Source organism: Microtus pennsylvanicus, chromosome 1 (genome assembly GCF_037038515.1).
Source record: "Microtus pennsylvanicus isolate mMicPen1 chromosome 1, mMicPen1.hap1, whole genome shotgun sequence".
In the NCBI taxonomy this organism is placed as follows: Eukaryota; Metazoa; Chordata; class Mammalia; order Rodentia; family Cricetidae; genus Microtus; species Microtus pennsylvanicus.
In genome coordinates this window covers 89,231,936-89,257,257 of record NC_134579.1, presented here as the reverse complement: position 1 = coordinate 89,257,257, position 25,322 = coordinate 89,231,936, and the positions used below count along the sequence as shown (strand labels likewise).

The 25,322-nt window shown below is 40.7% G+C and overlaps 1 protein-coding gene across 10 annotated transcripts in view; it reads right to left on the bottom strand.

Moving 5' to 3' along the window:
* Window positions 1-2,622: 2,622 nt before the first annotated feature.
* Cdk8 (cyclin dependent kinase 8) overlaps window positions 2,623-25,322 on the bottom strand; it is a 76,249-nt gene continuing 53,549 nt past the window's right edge. The window contains exons 5-14 of one of the 10 annotated variants that reach the window (XM_075972375.1): window positions 21,576-21,633; window positions 19,000-19,131; window positions 12,675-12,818; window positions 10,175-10,244; window positions 8,975-9,047; window positions 6,361-6,458; window positions 5,671-5,749; window positions 5,393-5,548; window positions 5,114-5,173; window positions 2,623-3,890 (exon numbers count right to left, since the gene is read on the bottom strand). In XM_075972375.1, the coding sequence (XP_075828490.1) occupies window positions 3,765-3,890; window positions 5,114-5,173; window positions 5,393-5,548; window positions 5,671-5,749; window positions 6,361-6,458; window positions 8,975-9,047; window positions 10,175-10,244; window positions 12,675-12,818; window positions 19,000-19,131; window positions 21,576-21,633 (996 nt within the window). In that variant the 3' untranslated portion in view covers window positions 2,623-3,764. The other 9 variants (XM_075972385.1, XM_075972394.1, XM_075972366.1 and 6 more) reach the window with 9 other exon arrangements.

Genomic DNA, 25,322 nt, shown 5'->3' with positions numbered 1-25,322 from the left:
ACGTTTCACTTATACTCTGGCATCTTCTTTTAGCTGCTAGTATTAAGAGTATCCTCTGAAATTTCTCTTCTGTTGCAGAGGAGAAAGAACTACAGGGTGTGCCTGTTATTGCGATACAGAGCAGGCACAGGGAAGAGGACGCCGGTGCCCATGTGATCGAAACAGAAAGGAATACTTTCACTGAGGGCCCAGTAGAGAAGAAGCAACAAGGAAATGCCTGGCAGCCCTAAGAACTGCACGGTGCAGTGGGACTGGAGGATCAGAAGACAGATTTCACAAGAAGGCACCAGGATGTGTAGGTACTTGTAGGATACACCACGGTCTTTGCTTTCACCGACATGTGTTGGAGGGATACGAGCAGAGGACAGACATGACCTCAGCATTAAAATGCTTGTGTGGTCCATTGTGTTGAGAAGACTGTGGGAGATGAGGAAAGTAACGTGTAGGTTAATGGAGTAACTGTCAAGTAGCTACATGGTCACAAGAGACACGAAAACCTTCAGTGTGGTCCTCGCTAAGCTAGACTGGTCAGTAACTATAGTGCATTGAATGTAATTTCCATGTGTGTACTACTCAGGATAGCTTTATCAGCATGAATTCGATCTGAGGTCTAGAGGAATCTTTGTTCACACTTCTAGCTTTACCACTTTTACTGTGCCAAGCTACAATCACTGTATTTCTAGATTATTCCCACTGTGCTGCCCAGTGCCCCAGGAGAGGGCTGTACTGTGAATGGCTAGCCTTGGAGAAGATCCAAACTTGAAATTCAGAGCTTTATTGAATAGTATCATAAAGTTAAACTACAGACCATTTTAAAGAGAGCCAACAAGACACATATCCGAAAAAGACATATGAGCATGTGAGAAAGGGTAACACTGGATTTGGCCTGGCCCTCTGACGGGGTAGGCAGCTACCCTGGGACATGGTTGGGTCTGAAGGAGGCAGAGAGCAGACACTGGTCTGAGACAGCTGCACTCAGTCAACAGCAACAGGTCAGTCAGGACAGATGGATCTGGACTGGAAATGTAGGGATCACCAGCCTAACAGAGTCACGTGCCTGCATGACATTATCCAGGAGCAATACGGATACAGATGGGACAGGTCCTGCTCTCAAGAAGCTTCCATTCTATGGGAAACAGACTTGACCAGTCATGTGATAAATGCTACACAGCATAGTAAAACTGACGTATGGGATAGAGAGAGCTGTCAGGTATGATCATATGAGTCCTCTGTAAGAGATGCAATTACATGAAGGAAATGGAAGCTCTGGAAGCAAGCAGACTAGGTATGTCAATCTGTTAGACACCACATTTTAACACAAGATTGGACAGGCTCACTGAGGGAGTAGGTGATGGCAGTGAAATTCAGGAAACATGAGAACATAGCTCCTAGGCATTTCTGACAGCAGTGTGGAGCTTGTTATAATGCGTTTTGGTTCTGGAACTCCAAGGAGGAAAAGGAGATGGGCTGTCAGTATATCAAGGCCTTCCCTCAAGTCACTTAAGTGCTGCTGTGGCTCAATCTCTTGCTCACTGTCAACCTGAGTAACTTTGAAATAGTCATGTTTTATTTTGTTATTTTTTTAAGACAGGGTTTCTCTGTAGTTTTGGAGCCTGTCCTGGAACTAGCTCTTGTAGACCAGGCTGGCCTCCAATTCACAGAGATCCACCTGCCTCTGCCTCCCGAGTGCTGGGATTAAAGAGGTGCGCCACCAGCACCAGGTGAAATAGTCTTTTTTAAAGTTTTCTTTCCTCAGTGCTTTGCCTCAGTGTACACATCTATCACCTGTGTGCAGTACCCATAGAGCCAGAAGGGGGCATCTGGGACTGCAGTTAGAAATGGCTGTGATCTGACATATGGGTGCTTGGCACTGATCCTGGGTCCTCTAGAAGAGCATCCAGCGCTCTGAACTGCTGAGTCATCTCTTCGGGCCCTGAGAATGGTCTTTCTTACAACATTTCTCAGACCGATGTCTCAGAACTAGAAGAGTTTGTTAAAAAGGGAAGCACATTTCCAATCCACTCAAGTTGTACTGAATCAAACTCTGGAACTAGATCCTGAGGGGGAATGTACAGAGAGCCCTCACAGTCACTGAGCTTCTAGGCCACTTAGCAAAGGATAGAGAAACACTAGAAGACCAAGAGGAAGGGACATAAGAAGCACAGTGAGAGGTAAGGTTGACAGAGCCAAACCACAACCACAGGAGGCTTTAACTCCACTGTGCACTTGCGGTGGCACAGGGGGGTTAGGGAGGGGAGCGAAGGGATCAAAGGCATGCAGTGTAGGAGTGACCTGGGGTAAGAAAACTCAAATGTCACTCCTAAAAATTACCCTACTGTTAGGGTTAGACCTATCAATGTAGTGATTCCTCAGTTCCTGAATTGTTCTAGAATGTTTTTACAGGAATGGGCAGGAACAAAGGGTAACTGACTGGAGCAGGGTCTCCCCACATTACAGGTCTCAGCAGCCGACCAGAATCCATACCTTTGCCTAAGTCTCACTAGTCCACAGCACAGCTGGAAGACATCACCAATAAATGACAGGGAAGAGCTATACAGAGGCACATTTTTAAATCACGAAAGGCCCTTTTGTGAGTGCGAAAAATATAGCTGACTCCATACATTGATTTATGAAAAATAAATTTATTACATAACACCTTGTTTTTAACAATGTTCAATTTTTTATTCAGAATACTTGTGTCATTCATGTAAAATAGTTTGATACAGTACGTTGTATGTTATAGCTTTTTATTTTCCCCTCAAAAATTCTAAGGCTCTCCTACTCCTTCTCCTTTGCTGAAGTAAGGGCACCCTAAAAAAATGTGCGAACAACTTTTTAAAAAGAAAGTCAACTGAATAAAATCTTAATAGCACTACACTAACCAGCTTTAAACTCAGGACAAAGAATGTGAATTGGATGCCGTGCCTTTTTAAGGAGGTTACCACTCATGCTTTTTTCATTTGAAAGCATGCTCACAAATCAGCAACACCAACGAGAAAAATAAAACACTGTCTGTGACAATCATTTTAGTTTGTTTGCTGAACCAAACAGGTTTATATCAATGACAACATATTTAATTACTATCAAATAGCAGCTTTAAGACCAGTCAAGTCATAGGTTGAAAATAAAAACAAACCTCTAAGTTGGAAATTAATCTTTGGGAGTTCTGAGACCTGTCAGTAGAAACTATGTCGTTCTTTTGTACTTTCAAAACAATCCAAGCAATATTCTTGGTCATAAAACACTGATTTCTGTAGAAGACGAATCAACCCATTGATAAGACACTAAAAAGAAAGGTGTACCAAAATAATCTTTTAAGTCTCAGTTATTTGTTAACATAATCTGTGTTTCAAGTACCAGTTAAACCTTACATCTCTGTGTACTATTGGTCAGATAACGCTGTTACACTGAAAGTCACCACACACGAGGACAAATGCTTGCCCTAGCACATTTCACAGCTTCAACTGCTACAGACTGTCACTGAAAACTATGCTTGGTCAGTCTGAACCCTGTCAAGTAAACTATGGAAGTAGCAAACCCACGACACAACTGTGCTAGCACTTTTCTTTTCAAGTCTAACTCCAAACTTAGGTACAACCTGGAAGCTACCACCCCAATCTGTGACAACTGGTGGAACTTGGCTACTGGACATTGTGAAGATGTGGTTGTACAGTACATTCTCATGGCCCACACCAGGTTCCCGCAGAGGGCTGCAGCCAGCCCTGCAGCATGAGCAACAGTGCACTGACAGACTCCAGCACGGCTCAGTACCGATGTGTCTGATGGGAGTACTGTGGAGGCTGCTGGGAGGTAGCTGAGTATCCCATGCTGCTCTGGGGCTGTGATGTGCTTGGTCCAGGGTTGGGATAAGCAGCATGTGGATTGGAACGCTGGAAAGAAGACGAGGGAAAAACGTGATTCAGGAACTTCTCGAAGTAGCTTGGCCCCATGCCAGCATGGCCAACAGGGGATTGAAGTGTTGTTCCAAAAAAGCAAAGATGTAAAAATTTCTGCAAGGTACTAGCTTTAGAATTAAAATAATAAAAACAAATAAACAACAACAAAAACCTTACAACTGGCCCATACAAAAGAAAACAGAACAAAAGCAAATAAAACTCCAAGGTTTCCATTATTAGCTTCTCTTTAGCAATGTCAAATATAGGATATAAAAGACACCAATTTACATGCTGGGGAGATTTTATCATATTTTGATACATGGGCATTAGGACCTTAGTCTGGATATCCAGAACCCATGTAAAAGCCATCAGTCATGGCACCTATCTGTAATTCCAGAACTTTGGAGGCAGAAACAGATGTCCTGGGGAAGCAGCTAGCTAGACTAGTCAACATGCGTAAGCTCCTAGTTCAGTGTGAGACACTGCCTCAGTAAATAAAGGAAATAAAGAAAAAAATCACGGAAGACACCTGATGTCAATTTAGGGACTCCACACGTCCATACACATGCATACTCATGCCCTCACATCCACACATGTGTGTACAAGTATATAAACACATATATAAACACATAAAGTACAAAGCCAAAACACAGTTAAATATTTAATGAGCTGTACCCAACCATGTAAGGCCACTTACTACTCTGAATGACACTAAGATTGTCAGTGATAATAACAAAATAAAAATAACCGGCACTGTCTATACCAACACATTCAGCACGCAGAGCCAGTTCATTCTTCCCAAACTTCACATTCTAAACATTGTACCTACTCTGCAACTGAGGATGCTGTCTAGAGGGAATATTCATCTTACCTTCCTTCTCAATTTATCTAGATCTCTTCTGATTCAAGGCTAAAAGAAGTAAGTGATAAGGTTGGGGATAAAAAGCAGCCACTCGAGTTCAGATGACTTGCTAAATGCTAGACACACCATGTCTAAGAGGATTTTCCAATTTCATTTTACAGGCAAAAAAAAAAAAAACCCACTGAAGCCAATATTTTCAGTGTGTGTGTGTAGGCCAGGTTGCTTTGCACTTTATACTGAAGCAAGGTCTCTCATTTGAACCCAGAGCTCACTGACTTGACTAGAATCCTGCCTTTGCCTTTGAAATGATAGAACAAAAGGGTACGGATGGGCCACCAAGCTATCCAGCACTTACATGGGTGCTGGGGTGGGAATGTTTTCCTGGCTGCATTGTCTCCCAGCCACCGCAGATGTTCTGTAATGTGCACAGAGGTCTCAAGTTACTGGATTGCCGACCTTAGACTTTCTACTCAAAGTCTATTCAGAAGTCTGATCCCTTTCTACTTTCCATGTCTGTGATCTTCCATACCTGTAACAATCCATGCTGACATATCTTTCCAGGTACACCAAGGCTACTTTGGACCACACTTCTAACAGAAACCCCAGAAGAACAGATCAGTATCATTTGTAGTACCTGATAGTCGGAGGTCATGATGAGTCCACCTGAGGTAGTGGTAGGAGGGACAACTCTCACTTTTTTCAAGGGTGGCCCCTGTGTGTGGCCGCTGTCCTGGTTCCCTGGATGGCCAGTTCCATTAGTGTGGTTATTGCCCTGCTGCTGCTGCTGGTTCTTCTCAATTGGTTAAACAGAAAACACAGTTCAACTCAGAAGGAGAACCAAAGATGGCGACAATCCAAAGGCCAAAGAAGTAGTCATAAGTAAGGCACTACCAACTGTAATTTAATACTTACTTTGTCTCCTTTGTCATCAGGTTCTTCTTCTGTTAAAAATTCTCGTTTGGGGTAAGGGATCTGACAACCGGCAAAAACACTATTCACAAGAGAAAAGAAAGAGCTGACTCACACGCTGCCTAGTATTTCCAGTGCTCCACTTAGGTAATTCACTGTCACATACTAAGGAGAAGACTCTGTCTCCACAGTTACAGATATAAGCATCTTTCATGCAAACCTGATACAAATAAACATTTAACCAATGACACTGCAGCAGGTGGTCAGAAGGTCCTTCCCTGTGTAACCATAATTAATAATCATCCAACAGGACAGCTCTCAATAGTGCAAACAAAGCATCTATCTCTGCTCAGTGTTTTATCTGCCCTTCTTTCAGTTGAAACAAAGACAGTAAAGAGAACGTAAGTTTATTTAGGAACACCAGAGCCCCCGAGTGCAGCCAGCCCTACACAATACCAGTGAGCAGAAGGAGCCACAGAAGAGTGAATCCATCACTAGTAAATGGACGACTATTGCAAGGAATTCATTTCAGTATTGCTTCTTAACCACAAAGACCCAAAATGACATATTACGGTAGCAAAGCTCAATTTTTTCAGGTCCCTCAGAGGCATGGCCACTTTGTGTGACAACTAAGAGGAAGAGTGCTCAGGGATGCCAACCAACATTCAGGGAGTCAGCAAATCCACCACTTACTCTGACGTGGGAAGTGGGTCTTCTAGGAAGTAGGGGTCCTGCATGGCCTGCTCTGAGGTAATTCGCTTTATTGGGTCCATAGTGAGCAACTTCTGGAGCTGAAATCACAAGTCACAGGATTATCAGCATGCTCCCACATTAGTATAGTGTCCCCAAAGTTTTATGTCAGTACTTATGGGGGTAACGTGCTTCTGAAAACCAATATAATATCATTCCTTCTCCCAAATTGTCAGTAACAAAGCACAATTATTAAAGTAGCAGCACACACAATCATCTCAGGTTGACTACATTCACACTGCCTAACCCTCCCCAGTGCTTTTCCCTTCATTAGCCGCATAATTTAGAATGACTAAATTTGCATTTTCTACTCCTTTTAAGAGGAGAAAATGTTGTGATGTAAACAACACACAAGCCACGTGCAGTTAGATTTGTACCTAATTCAGCATAGCTGCATTATAATTTAAAAAATAATTCTCGCAGCCATACCAGGTAATCAAGTGCTCAAGAGGCTGCCCTACTCCACTGCTCAGTCCAAACCCTGACTCAGAATTTATTGGCTGAAGGCACCGGGAAGGTCAGTTCACCTCTTTGTAACCATATCTGTCCAGATGGAGAATAAAAATAGTACCATGGTAATTGGTTTCATTAATTAGTTCCCAGTATTCCTAGACCCGAGAGATAAGAGAGCTGAGCCCTTGTTCCTAAAGCCTGAGAGATAAGAGAGCTGAGCGCTGTGCCCAGAGCCCACCACACATCCAGGAAGTGTTGCTTTTTAACCAATTGGGGGCTTTTGGTTTTTCCTTTTTGACAGTGTCTCCTATAGGCTGATCTGAAACTTCCTAGTCTGGCTGTGAGCTCCTGCTCTTCCTGCCTCTGACAGACAAATGTGAACAGGAACCCAATGACTTGCATTTCTAACAAATTCCCAGCTGCTCCCACATGGACTTGGTTTGAAAAGTAATGAATTGCTGGGCAGTGGTGGCACACACTTTTAATCCCAGCACTCGGGAGGCAGAGGCAGGCGGATCTCTATAAGTTTGAGGCCAGTCTGATCTACAGAGTGAGTTCCAGACAGGCTCCAAAGCTTCACAGAAAAACAAACCCTGTCTCGAAAAACAAAACAAAAACAAAAAAGAAAAAAAAAAGTAATAAACTAATAGATACACTGAGATGTAGGAGTAATGATTCATAAAGAATAAAAGGCCACAAAAATATCTTTAAAACGCAGGGACAGCAAGCCTCAATTATTTAATGACCTTTTATAATTTTCTTGGAAGTATCTTATGGGGGGGAGGGGAGGATTAGGGTTTGTTCTTTAAGATACCAACACCTGGCCAAACAGGGGTGGCACACACCTTTAATCCCAGCACTTGGGAGGTAGAGGCAGGCAGATCTCTGTGAGTTTGAGGCCGCCAGCCTGGTCTATAGCATGAGTTCCAGGACAGCCAGGCTACACAGAGAAACCATGTCTTGAAAGACAAAAACAAACAAACAAAAAACCAACACTTTCAGTGGAATTAAAGCTTTCTGGGTGAAACTGAGATTATCTATAATTAAGACAGCTCACCCCAATAAAATCAGACAGAGCTGGGGTGCAGCCTGGAAGTAAAGCACACACAGGCACAAATGAAGTGCTGGGGTTAAAATCGAGAATTACAACAAACGAATTTTTAAAAACATTAAACATTAAGCTAAAAGGATAGTCTCTCAGATTCCACAAGTCTTAGACTGCAAGGAAGGCATGGGACTTGGGGATAGGCATGACATGTCTTTGCACCTGCCAATATTTTGTTAGGATTAATAAGTCTTGGATCTTGAAGGATTTGACCTAATTTCCCAATTTGGGTTCTGTCACAAATACATTTGAATAAATCATTATCATACATTTTGGATGTAGTAACATGGCAAAGTTAAGCACTACCTTGTAAAATACGATATAACAGCCAGGATGACAGAGAAGCAGAGACAGTTGAGGGAAAAGGAAACACACAGGCAGATCAGAAAGAGTTGCTTGCCCAGTGGTTTAGCTGCTGTGAAGCAAAGTCAAGGGATTCCCATCTAAGACTACATTGGAACACATTGTAAAAGAATCTTAGGCCAAGTAAAAAAAAAAAATGCATGCTTCCCATCATAAACCTTTTGTGGAAACCCAAAACTGAAAAACATTTTCAGTTATAGCATCATAATGGACATTCTATTACAAACAAAGTCAACAACAGCTGAATCTGACCACCCTGCAGGTGCACTGGCTCTTTTAGAGTCTAGCCTATGTTCGTTTATACAACATGCATGCCCTCTCTCCAGAAAACGGAGCACGACTATCAGCAAAGGGATTTCAAGACATAATCTGATAAGGTTAACTTAGAAGGTAAAATTTTGTAAACCATCTTCAAGTAATTGTCAGTACAAAACTGTAAGTGTTGCTCAAGGTGAACATCTAAGGACAAGGATGTGCCTTTCGTTTCCAGAAATGAAATGACAAGAGCTCAAGTGCAGAAAATGAGTCAATGTGGTCTCTGAGTGGCAGGAGGGCTTCTCTTGGTACTTTTTGGAAATCACTCTGAGAGCGCTAAGTGACCACGTGGATTCATTAGTGCTGCTGTCCCAGGCTTACCAAGTGGAATGCTTTACTATCAGGTTTAACTTTATGCTTTTCCATATACTTGATAAGGCTGCAGTTGGTGTACCTGAAAGAGAAACACCATGAAACATCCACATTAGATCAGAGGTGAATTCTACATTGGCCGATAGCTTCCCACACACAACTATTTTGATCATAACCAACAGGGAACACACATCAAAGATGCTTTGAGCAGCATAAAATAGCATCATTAAGCCAATTTTATACTTTCTTTAAAGTTCACACTAGTCTTTGGGTGTTTTTGTTTTTTGAGATAGGGTCTCATGTAGCTCAAGCTGGCCTCCAGCACTATGTAGTATGACCTTGAACTTTTGACCCTCCTGCCTCCACTTCAAGTGCTGAAACTACAGGTATGTATGCACCACCACACCCAGCCTTAATAATGACTCTTTTTTTTTCTTTTTCTCTTGAGACAGGGTATATCGTATCCCAGGCTGGTTTCAAACTCACTACAATGCTGAGCATTACCTTGAACATCTGATGCTACTGTTGGGATTGCAGGCATGCGCCACCAAGCCCAGTGCTGGGAATCAAACCCAGGGCTTCATGCATGCTAGGCAAGCACTGTAATACCAACTGAGCCACACTAGTCTCTTCATAGTGGGTACTGATGGTGGAATTCAAGACAATTTCATGAATACATCCTGGATAGTATTTTCCCCACATGAATTATATCTTAATAATTATTTTATTTGTGCTAAAGGTTAACTCAGGCTTACCAGTATAAGATTAAAATTTACTTGTTATATGTGTAAGTACTGGATTTGGCCTACCCCTGGTCTTTAAACACTTGCTTTTCCCTAATTAATACTTGCTTTCAATTCTATACACTTTAAATGGGTAGACAAGTGGCCACCAGCAAGGCTTGCATAACTGTACTATTTTGGCTACAGTACTTACCACTATTGTCTGTCTGGCTTCCAGAAAGTAGTAAATATGAAAAGAAATGAGTTGATTTTCCCTCATCTCCAAATCAAGGGCTGATTAGAGTCACCTCTGTCAATTAATTTATTATCTCACAAAATGAGAACTAAGATCATAACAGTATTTATGAGTAAGTAAAATTCTTCGGTAAACTTAGGTGAGTGCTGTGGCATGCTGAACATTTAACTTTATCATAACTATTCTGGAAAAGTTAAAATCAACAAAGGGTCCATTTTCTTCCCAACTTACGTATTTCTTCTGAAATCTTTCATTAATGTTGAATGTTCGGGCATCTTTTTTATATCTTCCCAATCTTTATCTGTGAAATACATTGATAAATGTTTATGTTGCCTAGGCTCCTAGTCTCAAGAATGCTAACAAAGGTTACCTTACTTTGAGAGCTTTCTAAGAGCCTGGCTCTCACAGAAGTGCTCAGCTGCAACTACATCCTGAGCTGTAAGGAAAACCCATGGCTCCAGCTCTGCCTCTGCTCAAGTGTCAGTCTACACTTGCTCTGTTCCACTATAGCCTGCCAGTATCACTCTATTACTAAAAGGAAATTAATCACAGAAATATTTGTTACTATACAGTCCTATTTCTCTATTAGTAAACCTACTTATTTTTCCCCGTGCAGTAAATTTTTTGGTTCCATCTGCAAGTAGTATCTTTAACTGAGAAATCTAAGATCTGACTGGCTCACCACACTTTTCTAAACCACAGCCCTCCTTTCACATCTTTAAAGCTGCTCCTCACATCAAGCCAAATGGTGAGATACCGGTACCTTGGCTACTCTTACTATTATTGTTCAATACAGTGTGAGCTCTGGAGACAGGAACAATGCTCCAGTTAGTCTAGGGCAGCAGAAGTGCTGTGGATATATGATAGCTACGCTGCCCTTTCTGAAGCTGTCAGTGGCTGTTTTCTAGGATCTGCTGGGTACACAGTCTGTGCACTAGGCAGCTGGTGGCTATGTATCTTCCACAGTCATCATCCAGTGTAAACTAAATATATACTTGAACTTTAAAATGGAAGTTTCTTCTCAACTACTTATTTGTTCCAATTTCTCTACTTTGCCAACTTCTCAAGCTAAAACTTTTAGGGCAACCATTTAGTTTTCCCTCAATTATATATTTCTCTTAAAAAGTTATCTATTTGTCCTTACTATGTCTTTACAGCTGTGGTACATATCGCTAGTTTCCTGACCTCAGTTAGCCCACTATCACTGAAAACTTTAGTGTTCCACAGTCACACTGACCTTTCTGAAACTCCGTCTACGATTCAAGTGTCTATATGGATCCTAGCTCGCTGCTGCTTGCTTTTCCTGGCTTCTCATTAACTGAGTCATCCTAACTATTAAACCCATAGCAAGAGTCATATCTGAGTATGGTCCTCATTATTCCCAATCAGTCCCATATCTCCTTCCCATGGGCCTCAGAAACAGTGAACTAACCTGGATATAAGAAGGAAGAAGCAATTCTTCTCTAGTCACTCAAGTCATGTCTACTTTTACAACATCCTAACAATGTTAACGCTTAAGACGGCAAGAATCAATATCTATTATGTCTCTATCATAATACACATATGCCTGTCTATCTATCTGTTTGTCTAATTTGGTTTTTTTGTTTGTTTGTTTTTTGAGACAGGGTCCCTCCATTATGTTGTCTGTCCTACAACTGGCTATGTATACCAGGCTGGCTTGAACTCCTTGGGAGCCACATGCTGCTGCCTCTGAAGTACTGGGGTTAAAGGTGTATACCACCATGTTAATACATTTTATTCAAGATAGTAACTGGGTCACACTAGCACCCCAACGTGCAATGGGTAAATGAAATTCTTATCCCAATGAGGTCTTCACAAAACTACTGGGTGGTGCTGAAGAAGGGAAGTCTGTGTAGCTGTTCTGCATTTGCTGATACTTAACAATCCTACAAGGAACCGCAGATGCAAGCTCCCAGCTACCTTTATCAGTCTTAAGCTGTAGTGACCTAAGGAGCAGTTCCCATAAAACATGATTTCAGTCACATGCCTGACCAGCCAACATTATTTAGGTGTTCTCCACACATTTTTATTATTCTGGACCCATGGGTAGTTTTTAGTGGCTGGTGAATTACTGTTCTGTGGTATATAACTAGGATCTGGGATACACCCAAAAAGATGTTAACTCTAAAGAGGGGAACACCCATACATTTTCTCTCTGCTGTAAAATCCATGCCTATGACTTTCACTCACATCCTGGCTGTTTCACAAAACATTAAAAAATACTAATATTAGATAATGACAAGAGTGATGGAGCAGAAGTGCCGTTATTCCACAGGATTCGGTTCTGCACAACACTCTACATAAACACAACCTTCAGTCTTTCTATTCAAGCAGCAGCTATGAAGTATGCTGCCAGAAGAAAAAAAAATTTCTATTGCTTATTTTAGTTTACACTGGCAGGAATAAAAGGTATCAAGTTAACTGTTAACCCAGCTATTGTAAATATCTCATCATTTCAAATACCAAACAACAAACCAAAACAACAAACCAAAATGAAACAAACAAAAACTCATCAAATTCAGAAAACCCCTAAGTATTTTAATGCTGATATTTGAATTCTATGAATTTTGCTATTTCTGTGATTCTTTGAAAAATCAAAGTCATAAAAACTAAGAATCATGTAATTCAAGCTTTCATAAGCCAAAAATACAACCTTTCCAAAAAAGATACCAAACAACAACGATTGAGAACAACAAAAGCAAGTGTGTACCTGCAGGGAATCCCATTACATTGAATATTCTGTCCAGCTGGTCATGGTGATAAGGATTACTAGTTTTGATGTCCTCTTGTCGACAGTGAAATATTGGTTCTGACGTTAGTAGTTCTGCAAATATACACCCTATAGCCCAAATATCTTTAAAAGAAAAAGAAAAGAAAAACAAAAACAAAAACAAAAAACAGGAAAGAGAAAATAAAAAGCAAAAAGGAAAGGAAAAAGAAAAAGGAGGAAAATAAAGTGCTTCTTTCCAAAAGAAAATGCATTTTTAATTTAATGGGGAGTGTTCTTTATCTGTTTCTTGCACATTAATAGTAATCCCTGGGCAAATATAACCACTAAATACCACAGGACCCTGTAAATACACCCCCACCCACCAAGCTTTCATTCCTGTGATATCTCATCCATCCAGTGACTTCATAGAAGCCTCTGTTTATTTGTTCAATCTGGGTGGGTTCTAAATGCTTCAAACATTATCATAGCTACACAGTCTGCAAATGGAACATGGGAACCACAAACAAATCAAACTAAAACAAAACCAACAGAAAATCTACATAACCCTTGAAACTGGGCACTTGCCAGAATACAGGAACATTTGTCATGATAAAATAATTTCATCTTGTTTATTTTCAAAGCCTATTCAGTATCATCTGTGCTAACACTAACAAGAAAGACATGTATTCTATTTCACCTCTTCCTGCTACAGCAGCAGCATCACCTTTGCAAAGTTAATTAGAACACAGGAAGAAAAGAAAACACAAACCTATCTTTAAAATGGGCATGCAGGCTAAAAATTAGTAACAGTTATTTACAGTAGACAAATTGCAAAGTAATTCATGAGACATAAAACCACTTTCATTCATACCAAGTTTGTACTCAAAATAACTATTAACAGAGACAAAAACAAAGCTGAAAACATCCTGCTGTTTGACACATAGCTCGTCTGAAGGTGCTGTCTAACGTATATTTAATACGTTTGTATACAAAGCAGATGCTCAACAAGTGGTTTCTGAATGACCTATACAAAACCTGGGGCAAATGTGAATATGACAGGGACAAATTACAAAAATCATGCTTACATTGAAGCTGCTTACTCAGGTACCTGAGAAACTATTATTTAAGAGAAAATGAGAAAAATGCTAATTATGAGGATTTCTAAACTTTACTGGAATGTATTTATTATAATTGTGATGCTTTTATTTTCATACATAAAATTCTCATTATATAAGTTATCACATTTACATTTTGGAGTGACAAATTAATCTACTTGCATAAGGATTCATAATTTGACAGTTTTTTAATCACATAGTTTTTTTCATATCAGAAAGCTGGTCAATACTATCACACTGAGAAAGTTTTATCAAGAATCAGATGGAGCTATTTTGTTTTAATATCAGAGGGAACACAGTAAAGGTATTCTGAGATTAATATAGATATATATCTACCTAATACAAACCTAACCTCTGACCATCTTAACTGCTGCATATGGATAGATGAGCTAAGGAGGATTAAAAAATGGGAAATGAATCATTGTGCACACTTAAAACTCAACTCATAACATACCCAAAGGACACTGTAATGATTCATCCGGTTAGTTACTAAGATCCTGAAGACGAATGGAGTAGATTCCAGGGAATACTGAAGGAAAAGCACGGTGGATGGGACAAGAGCTACTGAATCTTGACTGACTGAATCCTAGTCATTTCTATCCAGCCATACTTAATAAGTCTACTATTTTCATCTGTCTCTTGTCTGTACCAATTTTCTACCTTTCACTTTCACAATCTTGATTTAATCACCAATCAAACTCTGGTCAGATGACTGCGTATTTATTCCCTAAAACTCCCTAATTCTTTCCAAGAAGGTCTCTCTTTTCCTTGCTCATGTTTTAAAATAAGCCGAATCTACAGGAAGGCTCTTTTTTCCTTTTACCCACCTGCATAACTCCTTCCCTGGGAAAAGTACACCAACTCCTCAAAACCTACAGCAGCTACAATGTAACTGTCACCCATAAACAAATAGGGTAGAAGGACCTGTTGGAACACTGCAGTCAACAGAGCTTCCTTCCTTCCCCATTTTCTCCCCTCTCCACTCAGAGTCACACAATCAGCTCACACTCAGCACCTGGAGGAGCAGCCCTCGGGCTCAAGTCTACACTTCAGAAAAACTTTCATAACAACTCTGGCAATAGTTCACTGGTGACTGATCGATCATACCTCTCCTTCAGTTTCCTCCCTAACACCAAACAAGCAAGACTAAAAACCAAACACTCAAGTCTTTGTCTTCTAGATAACATGCCCACTGGCCCATTATTTCCTCTCTGGTTTAATGATTCCACTTCCAGTGCTGTGCAAATGGGTGAATATCCACACTGAAGTCTGTGTGTAGTGGAGTATGTGGAAGTGGCAGTTTGTCACCATCCAAGGCAGATGTGCTTTCTGTGCACTCTCCTCTTCAGTCTACAGAACCTGGGATTCCAGCAGCGGACTCCTTCTGAATAACACTATGAAGATGGATGCGAGCATAAGCTCTCAGTGCTGTGATGTGTAACTCCAAAGGCAGTGTAGCTGCTTACACACTACCAGACAGCAAAGTCCAAATGCTACTAGAGTTCTTGCAGGAATCTTTAAATGGTGTGGGGAACATGAGTGCTTCACTGAACAAGCCTTGAAGGCTACCAACGGAGGTAAGGGGTAGAAATGAAAACTGTGAAGCAGAAACTAGAACTGAAAGTTTCCTCTTATACCATCTCACTCTAATTTTAAAATGTTGAAAATGGCAAGTATATAACCTCTCAGATTCAAACAACATCTAAGAAAGACACTATGTTATGGCTCCTTGAAGCAATGTATTTATAGAAATGAAGTAGTCTCCAAAAGGCACTGTGGTCAAATCAGGTGCACATGGCCAGTGATCACCATTGCTGAAGAAAGGGCAATGGCCTTGATTCCAGCCATTTGTAACCAAGTCAGTTCCCTTTCTGACTCCTACTGCATAAGGAGTTTCTAAATAAAGCCATAGACCTTGCAGTTCATGGTACTTCATGTAAGTTCATGCAGTCCATGTAAGCATTTGACTCTAGCTGGATTCTCATTTTCAGAAATAACACTGAAGAATTAGATGGCAGGTCTGACTGAACATACTCAGCAATAAATCCACAATCCTATAGAGAGCCACTGCTACTCTCTTTGCTCAATTGAAACTACTGAACTACAGTATGGGAGAAACAGATGAAGTCTCAGGTGCTCAGTGCATGAGGGCTAAACTTTGGTAATCACATCACTATTTGTATAGTGTAAGAGCCTACCAAAAGTAACAATGCTCTGAAATATCAAATTCTTTGATAAGAAAAAATAACTGTCATATTAACTGAGAAAGTCATCTTCAATTTGTTCTAAGAGTATTTCCACAAAAGATTCAAATGTGTTTAGTTAACAGCACATATTCAAAAACAGTTAATAGCTTAAATATTTTTTTTCTAATTTTTAAAAAGTAAATATTTTGGAACAATTTTAGATTTATACAAAGCTGCATGTAGAGAGATATTTTTCATATCTGACTTATCTTTATAATTGTTTTTCTATAAAATAAAATGTGACCTCAAAGTAGATTAAGAGCATAAGTGAACTTATTGAGTATTTGCCAAGAAAAGGGACATGATAGATTCAAGATTAACCCAGAGGAGGATGACAAGCATCCCCCTTTTCCATCTAGAGACTACATAGAAATATGAACAAAAGCTTAATAGATATAAATCCATAGTATGGCCTGGTGGTGGTGGCACACTTTTTAAACCCTGCACTCAGAAGGCTGAGGCAGGTGGATCTCTTTGAGTTGGAGACCAGCCTGATCTACAGAGTGAGGGCCAGCTCTGTCAGAGCTGCAAGGGGTAACTCTTTTTAAAACAAACAAACAAACAAACAAAATCAAACAAAGAAAGAAAGTTGCGAATGTTTTAGGGATGAGGGAGCAAGGTTATCCCAGACATCATGATTTCAGAAGCTCTTTGTGATAAGACAGAATTTCGACCAAAGTTAACAGATGCGGCAGACATTTCTGGACCATGGAAAGCAGATGAAAGAGTGCAAAAAAGACCTCAGTCTACAGCATGGTACATGAGCAGCAGATTGTCCTTCAAAACATGTCAAAGTGGGAAGAACTGTTTTAACACAGATGGCCCTTCTTCCCACTGACTACCAATGTCCTCAGCCATTTGATAATCAGCAATTGTGCCAAAAGTCAGGAGATTCTTAAGTTTGACTGGCCTCAGAACACAGACTCTTCCCTCCTGGCATTGGGGTCTCTGGGGGTGATAGCTAACTGTTGTAGAACTTGCAAAGCATAATCACAACCTATGTGCCCCATGATCTAACAGAGTACACAAGGAGTTTTTGTATAGTAAGTACAAATAAGAGAAACTAGGAATCATGTAAGTAATTAAGGGACACTTAGAACCAGAAGAGAAATGAAGACACAAATGGAAAACAGAGCCCAGAAAGAAAACACAGGTTCTTTCCTCAGGTTGCTAGGAAAACGGCTGACATTCAGACTGAGCATGTTTACTAATAACAGCCCAAACTTTCAAAGCAAGAGGTGCCTGCAGGAAGAAACTGGCAAGAAGAACTTTCCTCGCTACTACAGGAACATGGGTCTAGGCTTTAAGACATTCAAAGAAGCCATGGAGGGCACCTACACAGACAAGAAATGTCTTTCAGTGGTGTGGTGACCAAGAAGATGCCAGACTTCCTGCTACATCCACAAGAAAATTGCTCCAAGAAGCACCACAATAACATGTCTCTATACCTGTAGTCTGTCCCTCAGTCTGCCCTTGCTCCATCCCCCAAAATGGACATGCAGACAGGAAAGACAAATGCATGGCTTTGAGCAAACAGTGAGCTTCAGTGTACTAAAGACTTCAGGGTTACAGGCACTAAAGCAGTTCCAGAAGCTCTGAAAGGACAATAGCCAACTCCCCAGAACACAGAACAATTATCTTCCAACTCAATAAATTAAAAATCAGACCAGGCAGGTAATAACTTGGGATGCACTGCAAACCACAAACAAGTGCTGTGATCCCTTCAAAGACACTAACAAAGCTTTTCTTCCATAAACCAATACAAGATGCCACGAAGAGTCACCGTCAGAAAAGGGGCACCCAAGAAAGGCAGAAGGGTATCAGGAGAAAAAGCACAGTGGAAACCACCAAGAGGCAGCATCTCCTAAGTGTACATTCAGGAAGAGAGAAACAGAAATCTCCGAGGGAAAATCAAAGGACCATATACCTTAAGAATTGTCCAGAGACACCAGATATGAGCTGAATGACTGTGTCCAGAAAATCGCTGTCAAATGTGGAAATGAGAAATGGCATTTGTCTTCAGAAAGGGACAAGCCTAGGTGATCCACAGTAATCTGAGAAGACTGGCCTGAGACTGGATTAGCCACACTGCTACCTAAAGGCAAAAGAAATATCAGAGCACAACTTGATACCTATGACTCTAAACCATCAAGTAAATAAAGGTCTTTTCCAGAAATGCTGTGAATTAGACAATTTACCTAAAATATTCTCCCAAGAAAGTCACAGGAGAAGAAAATAAAAGAAACAATCACGGGATGCAGAAAGCACAACAGCCTAGAGGAATAAAAAGGAAAATGTCTTGGGGAGGTGGTAGAGTAGGCCTAGGTTATACATCACAGGAGAAGTGGCTGCAAGCCACCCTGTACAACAGAACAAGCCAAAGACCATCAACATAAACAGAGAGGGAAGAGCACACTAGGGAAACAGTACTTCACCGTAACACTCACCCTGGGAAAATGAAGAGAAAAAGACATCAGTCATGGGGAAGCAGCGGGTCTTCCACTCACTGGATCGTGTAAGCTAGCTATCAACAATTTGCAATGGTAGCTAGCAGAGGAACTGAGGAAGAGCTGCTGGTGCCGTGACACCACTAACACGGCTGATAAATGGGGACATGAGAAAGCAAGACTACCAGGCTCCTAACTTTGAAAAGGTCCTAACTTGAGTTTGCCTGCTTTGTTTAATTTTGGAGGATCTTTTAGAAGTTAGCAGAAAGAACATTTGTATGAAAAATTTTTAGTTTGCTCTTTTCATATAAAATTTTTACTCAAAACATTCTGAACCTTTTTTGAAAAGAGAAGTGTGCAATTCTATGCTCCTGGGTGCTAATGCATATATATGGGTGGTAGAATTCTGGGGTTTTGTTTTTTATAATTTAGTCTGTTACTTAATTTAAACATGTACAAAAATATGTCTTTCACAGAAAAAAATTAAAGTTCTATAATTTTAATTAGCCCTACTCACCAATTGCTTTGGTATAATGTCGTGCTCCAAGGAGTAATTCTGGAGCTCGGTACCAGAATGTTACAACCACTGGATCCAAATCTGCTAAAGGCTTCAAAGGTGAATTAAATAATCGGGCAAAGCCCATGTCAGCTGCAACAACAAGAAAACCACATAAGTAAACAGACAGGTCAACTTTACTTACAGAGCCCCACTTGCCAGTGTTGTTTATTAAGAGTGTGCTCAGGCCTGGGGCAGCAAATGAAGCACCTTACTGCTTTTACCGACAGAAATGTAAAAAAGCGTGAGACCACAGTGTTTTTGAATAAACTGTCACTCAGTTCTTGACCGAGGTTATGACAGGCTCTGTGCATAAGGCTGCTCCTCTAGCAGATTTCTTTCAGAGGGCCACAGCTTGTGGGGGGTGAGCACGACAGGCTGGACATTAAGCTGTACTTCAGTACTCAGAGCATGGGCACAGCAGAGTGGGGCTTTCCACTGTCGGCATCAACAAGCCTACTCACAGCTGCCCTCAGGGCTGACCACATTGTATTTTAATACTATTTTCCTCATCCATTTGGCCAGAGTTCCACTAATTTAATTTTAAAACTCATGGCACTTAAGTTGGAAAAGGCTTTTTCTCAGTCTTACACTTCTTCACATGAGACAGAAGTTCAAAAGATCACAAACCCAAGCCCCCAAGTTGGCCCTGAAGAGAGTTCATGGCAATAGTACCATGCCATCAAGCTACTAGGTATGGACTTTGCCCTGCTAATTCATGATCTGAGGCTTTGCCTCTGTATGACACCACATACAGGGTCACTAAACACAAAGACAGGATGCCCCTATTTACCACCCACTGGGAGACATCAAGATTCACAACCATCTGGACAGGTTTAGTTCTGTTCTAACATAATTTTAATGAAGTAAATTCTCCTTTAACTAACGATTACGGATGGGGAAAACCAAATTTTTGGCAAAGAGTAAACACCTTGAATCAGATTATCGAATGTTTTCTGTGAAATGTGAATGCTCGAAGACACAGTATCACCCAAACCTCCCATCACTGTGCACAATTACATAAAAGTGTAATTCTAAAGGAGGTCTTAAAGGTGCCATGCAAAATCTTTCTAAACCAGACAGTAAAAGACAAATTTAAGGGGCTGGAGAGATGGCTCAGAGATTAAGAGCACTGACTGCTCTTCCAGAGTCCTGAGTTCGATTTCCAGCAACCACAAGATAGCTCACAATCATCCATAATAACATCTGGTGCCCTCTGCAGGCAGAGAACACTGTACATATAATAAATAAATAAATATTTAGAAAAAAAAAAGACACATTTAAAATTGTTCTTTGGCTGGGTCTAGTCTATTCTGCATACCCTGAACCGGCATTTGAATCTGACATTGTGACATCGGACTGAAGAGATCCCCTCAGAAGCTTATCTAAGGCCAAAAGCATTTGGTAGCCCCAAGATAAGCATAGACAGGGTCTGACATCAATGACAGCCAATGGCTCAGAGTACACCAAGTACATCACATGTTCTCACAGCTAAGAATTTGCCAAGTCTGCATCATAAGAGAGCATTTAAAAAACGTATTGAAAAGTGGAAAGTGAATTTGGGGGACTAATAAAGTAGGATGGGGGAGGTGAAGAGCTGAGTTTTACTGGGCTGGTGAGGAGGAGACACAGCTACAGGTGCCTCTATTCAGCTGTTCTCAACCCGTGGGTTCTGACCCCTTTGTGGGTCGAACCCTTTTTCACAGGGGTCACCTAAGACAACTGGAAAACACAGATATTTACATCACAATTCATAACAGTCACAAAATTACAGTTACAAAAGAACAACGAAAATAATTTCATGGTTGGGGTCACCACAACAAGAGGAACTGTATTAAAGGGTTCCAGCATTAGGACCACTGAGAACCACTGCTCTGCTTTATATCAAACATTGCAACAGAAGCCACTGTTAATTGTGTTCTGTGTTCTTACAATTCTGTATCGGAATTACACTAATTTATAACTTAATTACATGTCTTCCACCCCTAAACCAAACAAATCAAATGCAAGTGACAAACACTGCTTGGCAAAATGACAATGGAAGAAGCCACCAGGTTAGGATAGATTTAATTGTCCTTACAGAGTGTCAACCTGGAGAGATCTGATATAGAGGAAGCAGAGTGCCATGAATGCCTTTGCCCTTAGACAAGGCCAGGCACAGTCCTGCAGGTCAAGAGCTGTGCATGTGCAGTCTCAGCTGGAGCATCAACAGGAGAGCTTATTCTCATTAACCTGACTAAGGAGACTGATCAAAGAATCAGAGTGGCTGGGGACAGAAGCTGCCCACTCTACAGGCTGTCTAACTAAGGCAGAGGGATGGAGGAAGCCTGTGCGGCTTACTTTACATCTATAGAAGTTGATTCTCTAAGGATTGTCTGACACCTGGAGGTTTTCCCTTTTCTGTGCATTTGTGAAATGTTTCTGACGGTTGGAACTATGAATATGTATGTGCATATTGATACAGAAAACAGTGATACAACTACCTACAACAATTTTAAAAGTGTACTGAACTGTGACTTATCAAAGATATAACATACCAATTTTTACTCTTCCTCGCTCAGGACCTTCACCCATAACTAAAATATTAGCAGGTTTCTGTGGAAACAAAAAAAAATTCTTTTCAATAGACAGTAGTTTTCCTTTAAATAGACAAATATGTCAATATAACAAAAATCTACTTAAATAAAAGTTTTTACTAAAAAATTAAAGTTAAACGCAGGAAGCCATGGCAGAAACTGAATGTGTATACAGTAAAGCCATACACAGGTCCCAGTGCAGCAGTAGCAGACAGCTGAGGCCCATCGACATGTCTTCACGGTGGAGCACTGGAAATCAATCTCTCCCTCCCCCCCCTCCTCCCTCCCCTCTCTGTTTTTGTTTTTCCAGACAGGGTTTCTCTATAGCTTTGGTGCCTGTCCTGGAACTCACTTTGTAAACCAGGCTGGCCTCAAACTCACAGAGATCTGTCTGCCTCTGCCTCCTAAGTGCTGGGATTAAAGATGTGTGCTACCACTGGCCGGCTTCTTTTTCTTTCTTATTTCAGAGTCTCATGATGTAGCCCTGACTAGCCTGAGTCTAACTACGTAGACCACAGTGGCAGCCTTCAACTCCCAGAGACCTACTGGTCTCTGTCTCCCACTTTTGGTTTTATTTTTGAGAATCTTATTCTGAAGTCCTGGCTAACCTAGAATTTGAGATGTACACAGGATGGCTTTGAACTTATGATGATTAACACCCTGTCCTCCTGAGTGCTGGGATTCTGACAAAAGCCACTGGGTCTGATGCATGCTTTCAATTATATAAAATGCTCTAAGAATTTAAGAAAAAAAATTAATCTCCACAGATCATTTAATACAAAGTAGCAAATTAATTTCAGGCAAGAATTCCACCTGATACTCCTTTTTGGAAGCCGCAAAATACAAACCTATGTTTAATATAAAAAAACCTAATATAGTCTTTTTCTAAACAACTGTTTATAACTCCAGTTCCAGGGGATCCAACACCTTCATACAGGCAAAACACCAATGCAAATGAAACATAAATGAACAAATATTAGAAAAATCAAATTAGAAGTAAAAAGAAAACAAATGCTGCTGTTAAAATGGCAGGCTATGGCATCAGAGGTTACAAATTCCTAGTTTCTAAGAGGAGGCAACTCAGCACCAGAAAGCAAGTGCCTGGAAGACAGATGTAGTGCAGAGACTACTGTCGATCCCTCCTAATAGCATTCTTTTCTGAACAGTCTAAGGCAGAGAGCTCTTTGGATCAGTGTGTCTTGCTATCATCATCACCACAATCTTCACCTGGGGCATATAGCAAAGTGCCAAAAATCACATTACTTTTAAAGTGGCTTAGACTTATTTGGACATGCTGTATCTATGCCTCTTCTCCCTCTCTCCCTCCCTCCCTGTATGTGTGTGTGTGTATGTGTGTGTGTGTGTAGGGAGATAGGAAGAGAGAAAGAGCGAGAGTGCGCAGTTGTGTTGTTTGACTAGCCTTGTCAAACACTTGATGTTATTGTTTAGTCAGAACTGAGGAAGCCTCCAAAAGATTGGATAAGTAATTACTTCATTACTCAATGCCATATTAAGATAATAACCTGGTTTCCTATAAAACTAGATTTTTCCCTTCCTTTTGTCAGTAGAAGAATCTGGAAGGAGTTTAGTTTCCAAAGCCAGGACCTGCCTCCAAGCAGTCCTAGATGGAACCAAAATCTGTGATAAATATTTTTCATGGTGTGCCCCGGTCACCTTGAAAGAAGATGCAGAACATTGCTGGGTGACACTGTGAGGGGTGCACACTCCATGGAAACCAGATGTCCGGTGCGACTTAAGATAGTCTCACATCATGGTAATAGAACAGAATGAGCATCACTGCCCAGTGGGTACTAACAAAGACTAAAGATGCGATACTGTTTGAAGTTACAGTACCTTTCCCTTAAAAGCACTAACAATTCTCTTTTACAACTGGACGGTTTTTGTTTTCTACCCTCTGCCTAACCTCCCAAACCCTAACCAGCATCTCCCACAGCAGATACCTGCACTGCAGACATTAGCATTCTTGTGCATACATCTCTGGGTCAATGTGATAATGGAAGTGAAACACATCCTGAACATCCTGAGCCTTTCCTAATGCTTCCTATGAATCTTTACTACAGTGTCTGCACACGTGTGTGTACACATGCCTCTTCTCTTCTGGATAAGAAGAATCCAGCTCATTTGGGTGGGGAGTGGAGTTCAATGGTGGGACATGTGCCTACCAAGTATAAAGTTATGGCTTTGACTCAGCACCACAGCACATGAATGCCAACAACAATGCCATTAGTGGCTAATCCTTCCCATGGCTACAAAGGTGGAACCAAGATTCAAACAAACCTCAAGCTCAACACAACCAGGGCTTAATTTTGGGGCTTATTTTTTTTCCTCTGATGACAGAGAAATCAATTATTTTCTAATGCATCCTTCTATTTTCCTTAATTTCTTTTTTATATCCTTTGTCTCTCCCCAGTTTTTACCAATTTCTTCAGTCTCAGTTTTCCACTCTCTTTAGCATTTGATTTCACAAAGATCAAAGTTCAAAGTGCTGTAAACTGCAATCCTCACCTAACAGGTAACAGTCCTGTAACCATGTCTATGTTGAAGAGAGAAAACCAAGCTCACTGGGGCTATGTAAGGAGATAACATGGTCATCCCTCAAAAGGTTTCACCAAGAATTAACCAAGCAGGCAAGAGACTTGGGTGCTTATACAGATGATACCTTTCAACAGGAAGCTGGGGAGTACAATAAACAGACAAGCAAATAAATGGGTTTTTTATTTCAAATTATCTGCTTCTATGAAGAGATATTTAGGCAGAGTCAAGACAAACTAGTCTGTTTTCCATATCCCTTATTTTTGTTAAATATGCATGCTAAATGGCATTGATTGAAATTACAAGCTTATCTATAATTTAGAAAGACTGAAAATTAAAAACTATGAGCTTAGAACTTAAAATACGCAGAGCACACACACGCATGTCCTGTCGTCATCCCCCCCCCACACACACACACACTGACACACAAAGCCCAGTATATGCACTGGGAGGAGGCCAGACAGCAATACGCATCCTTTCAGTACTTTCAGTAGTCCACTAAGTGCCGCTGACTTTGCATCTAATTGTACCCAACATACTTTCAGTTATTAACTCAAAAAAAAAACCCTTGTGTGTTGACTCAAACAACATTTACAAAAATTTACACGAGTTTAGGGGAAATCAGCAATTTTGCAATATGGCTAGCTTCACAAGCTTGCTTCTATGGGAACACTCACTCACCTTTGCCCTCTATTTGATTATTTCCCATGGACAAACTGGAAAAGACATCAAAGATTTCTGTGGCTCTGAGCTTTAAAATAGATTCAGAAATAGTAACAAGGTTCGGGTGCTGTCCTCCTTGTTTTTAAAGACAGGATCTCTCATTGGCCAGAACTCACTAAGTAGGCTAGAAACCTAGTGACCCACCCATCTCCACTTCCCTAGGGCTGAGATTGCAGGTATGCACCACAGTCCTGGCTTCTGTATTTGAGTGCTGGGGGATGGAGCTCTCTGATCCTCATGCCTTAAAACAGGCACTTTACCCTGTCCTGAGAAAACTTTAAAAAACTACAACGTATCTTTGGAAATCAGGTTTTCTTTTGTAAGTCTTTAGAAATCTGGACTATAACAAAAATCTAAGGTCTAACAATTGCTAAAAAGTTAAGACTGAGTGGTCTACTTTTTATGCTTTTTAAGTAGCACAATTAAGACCGT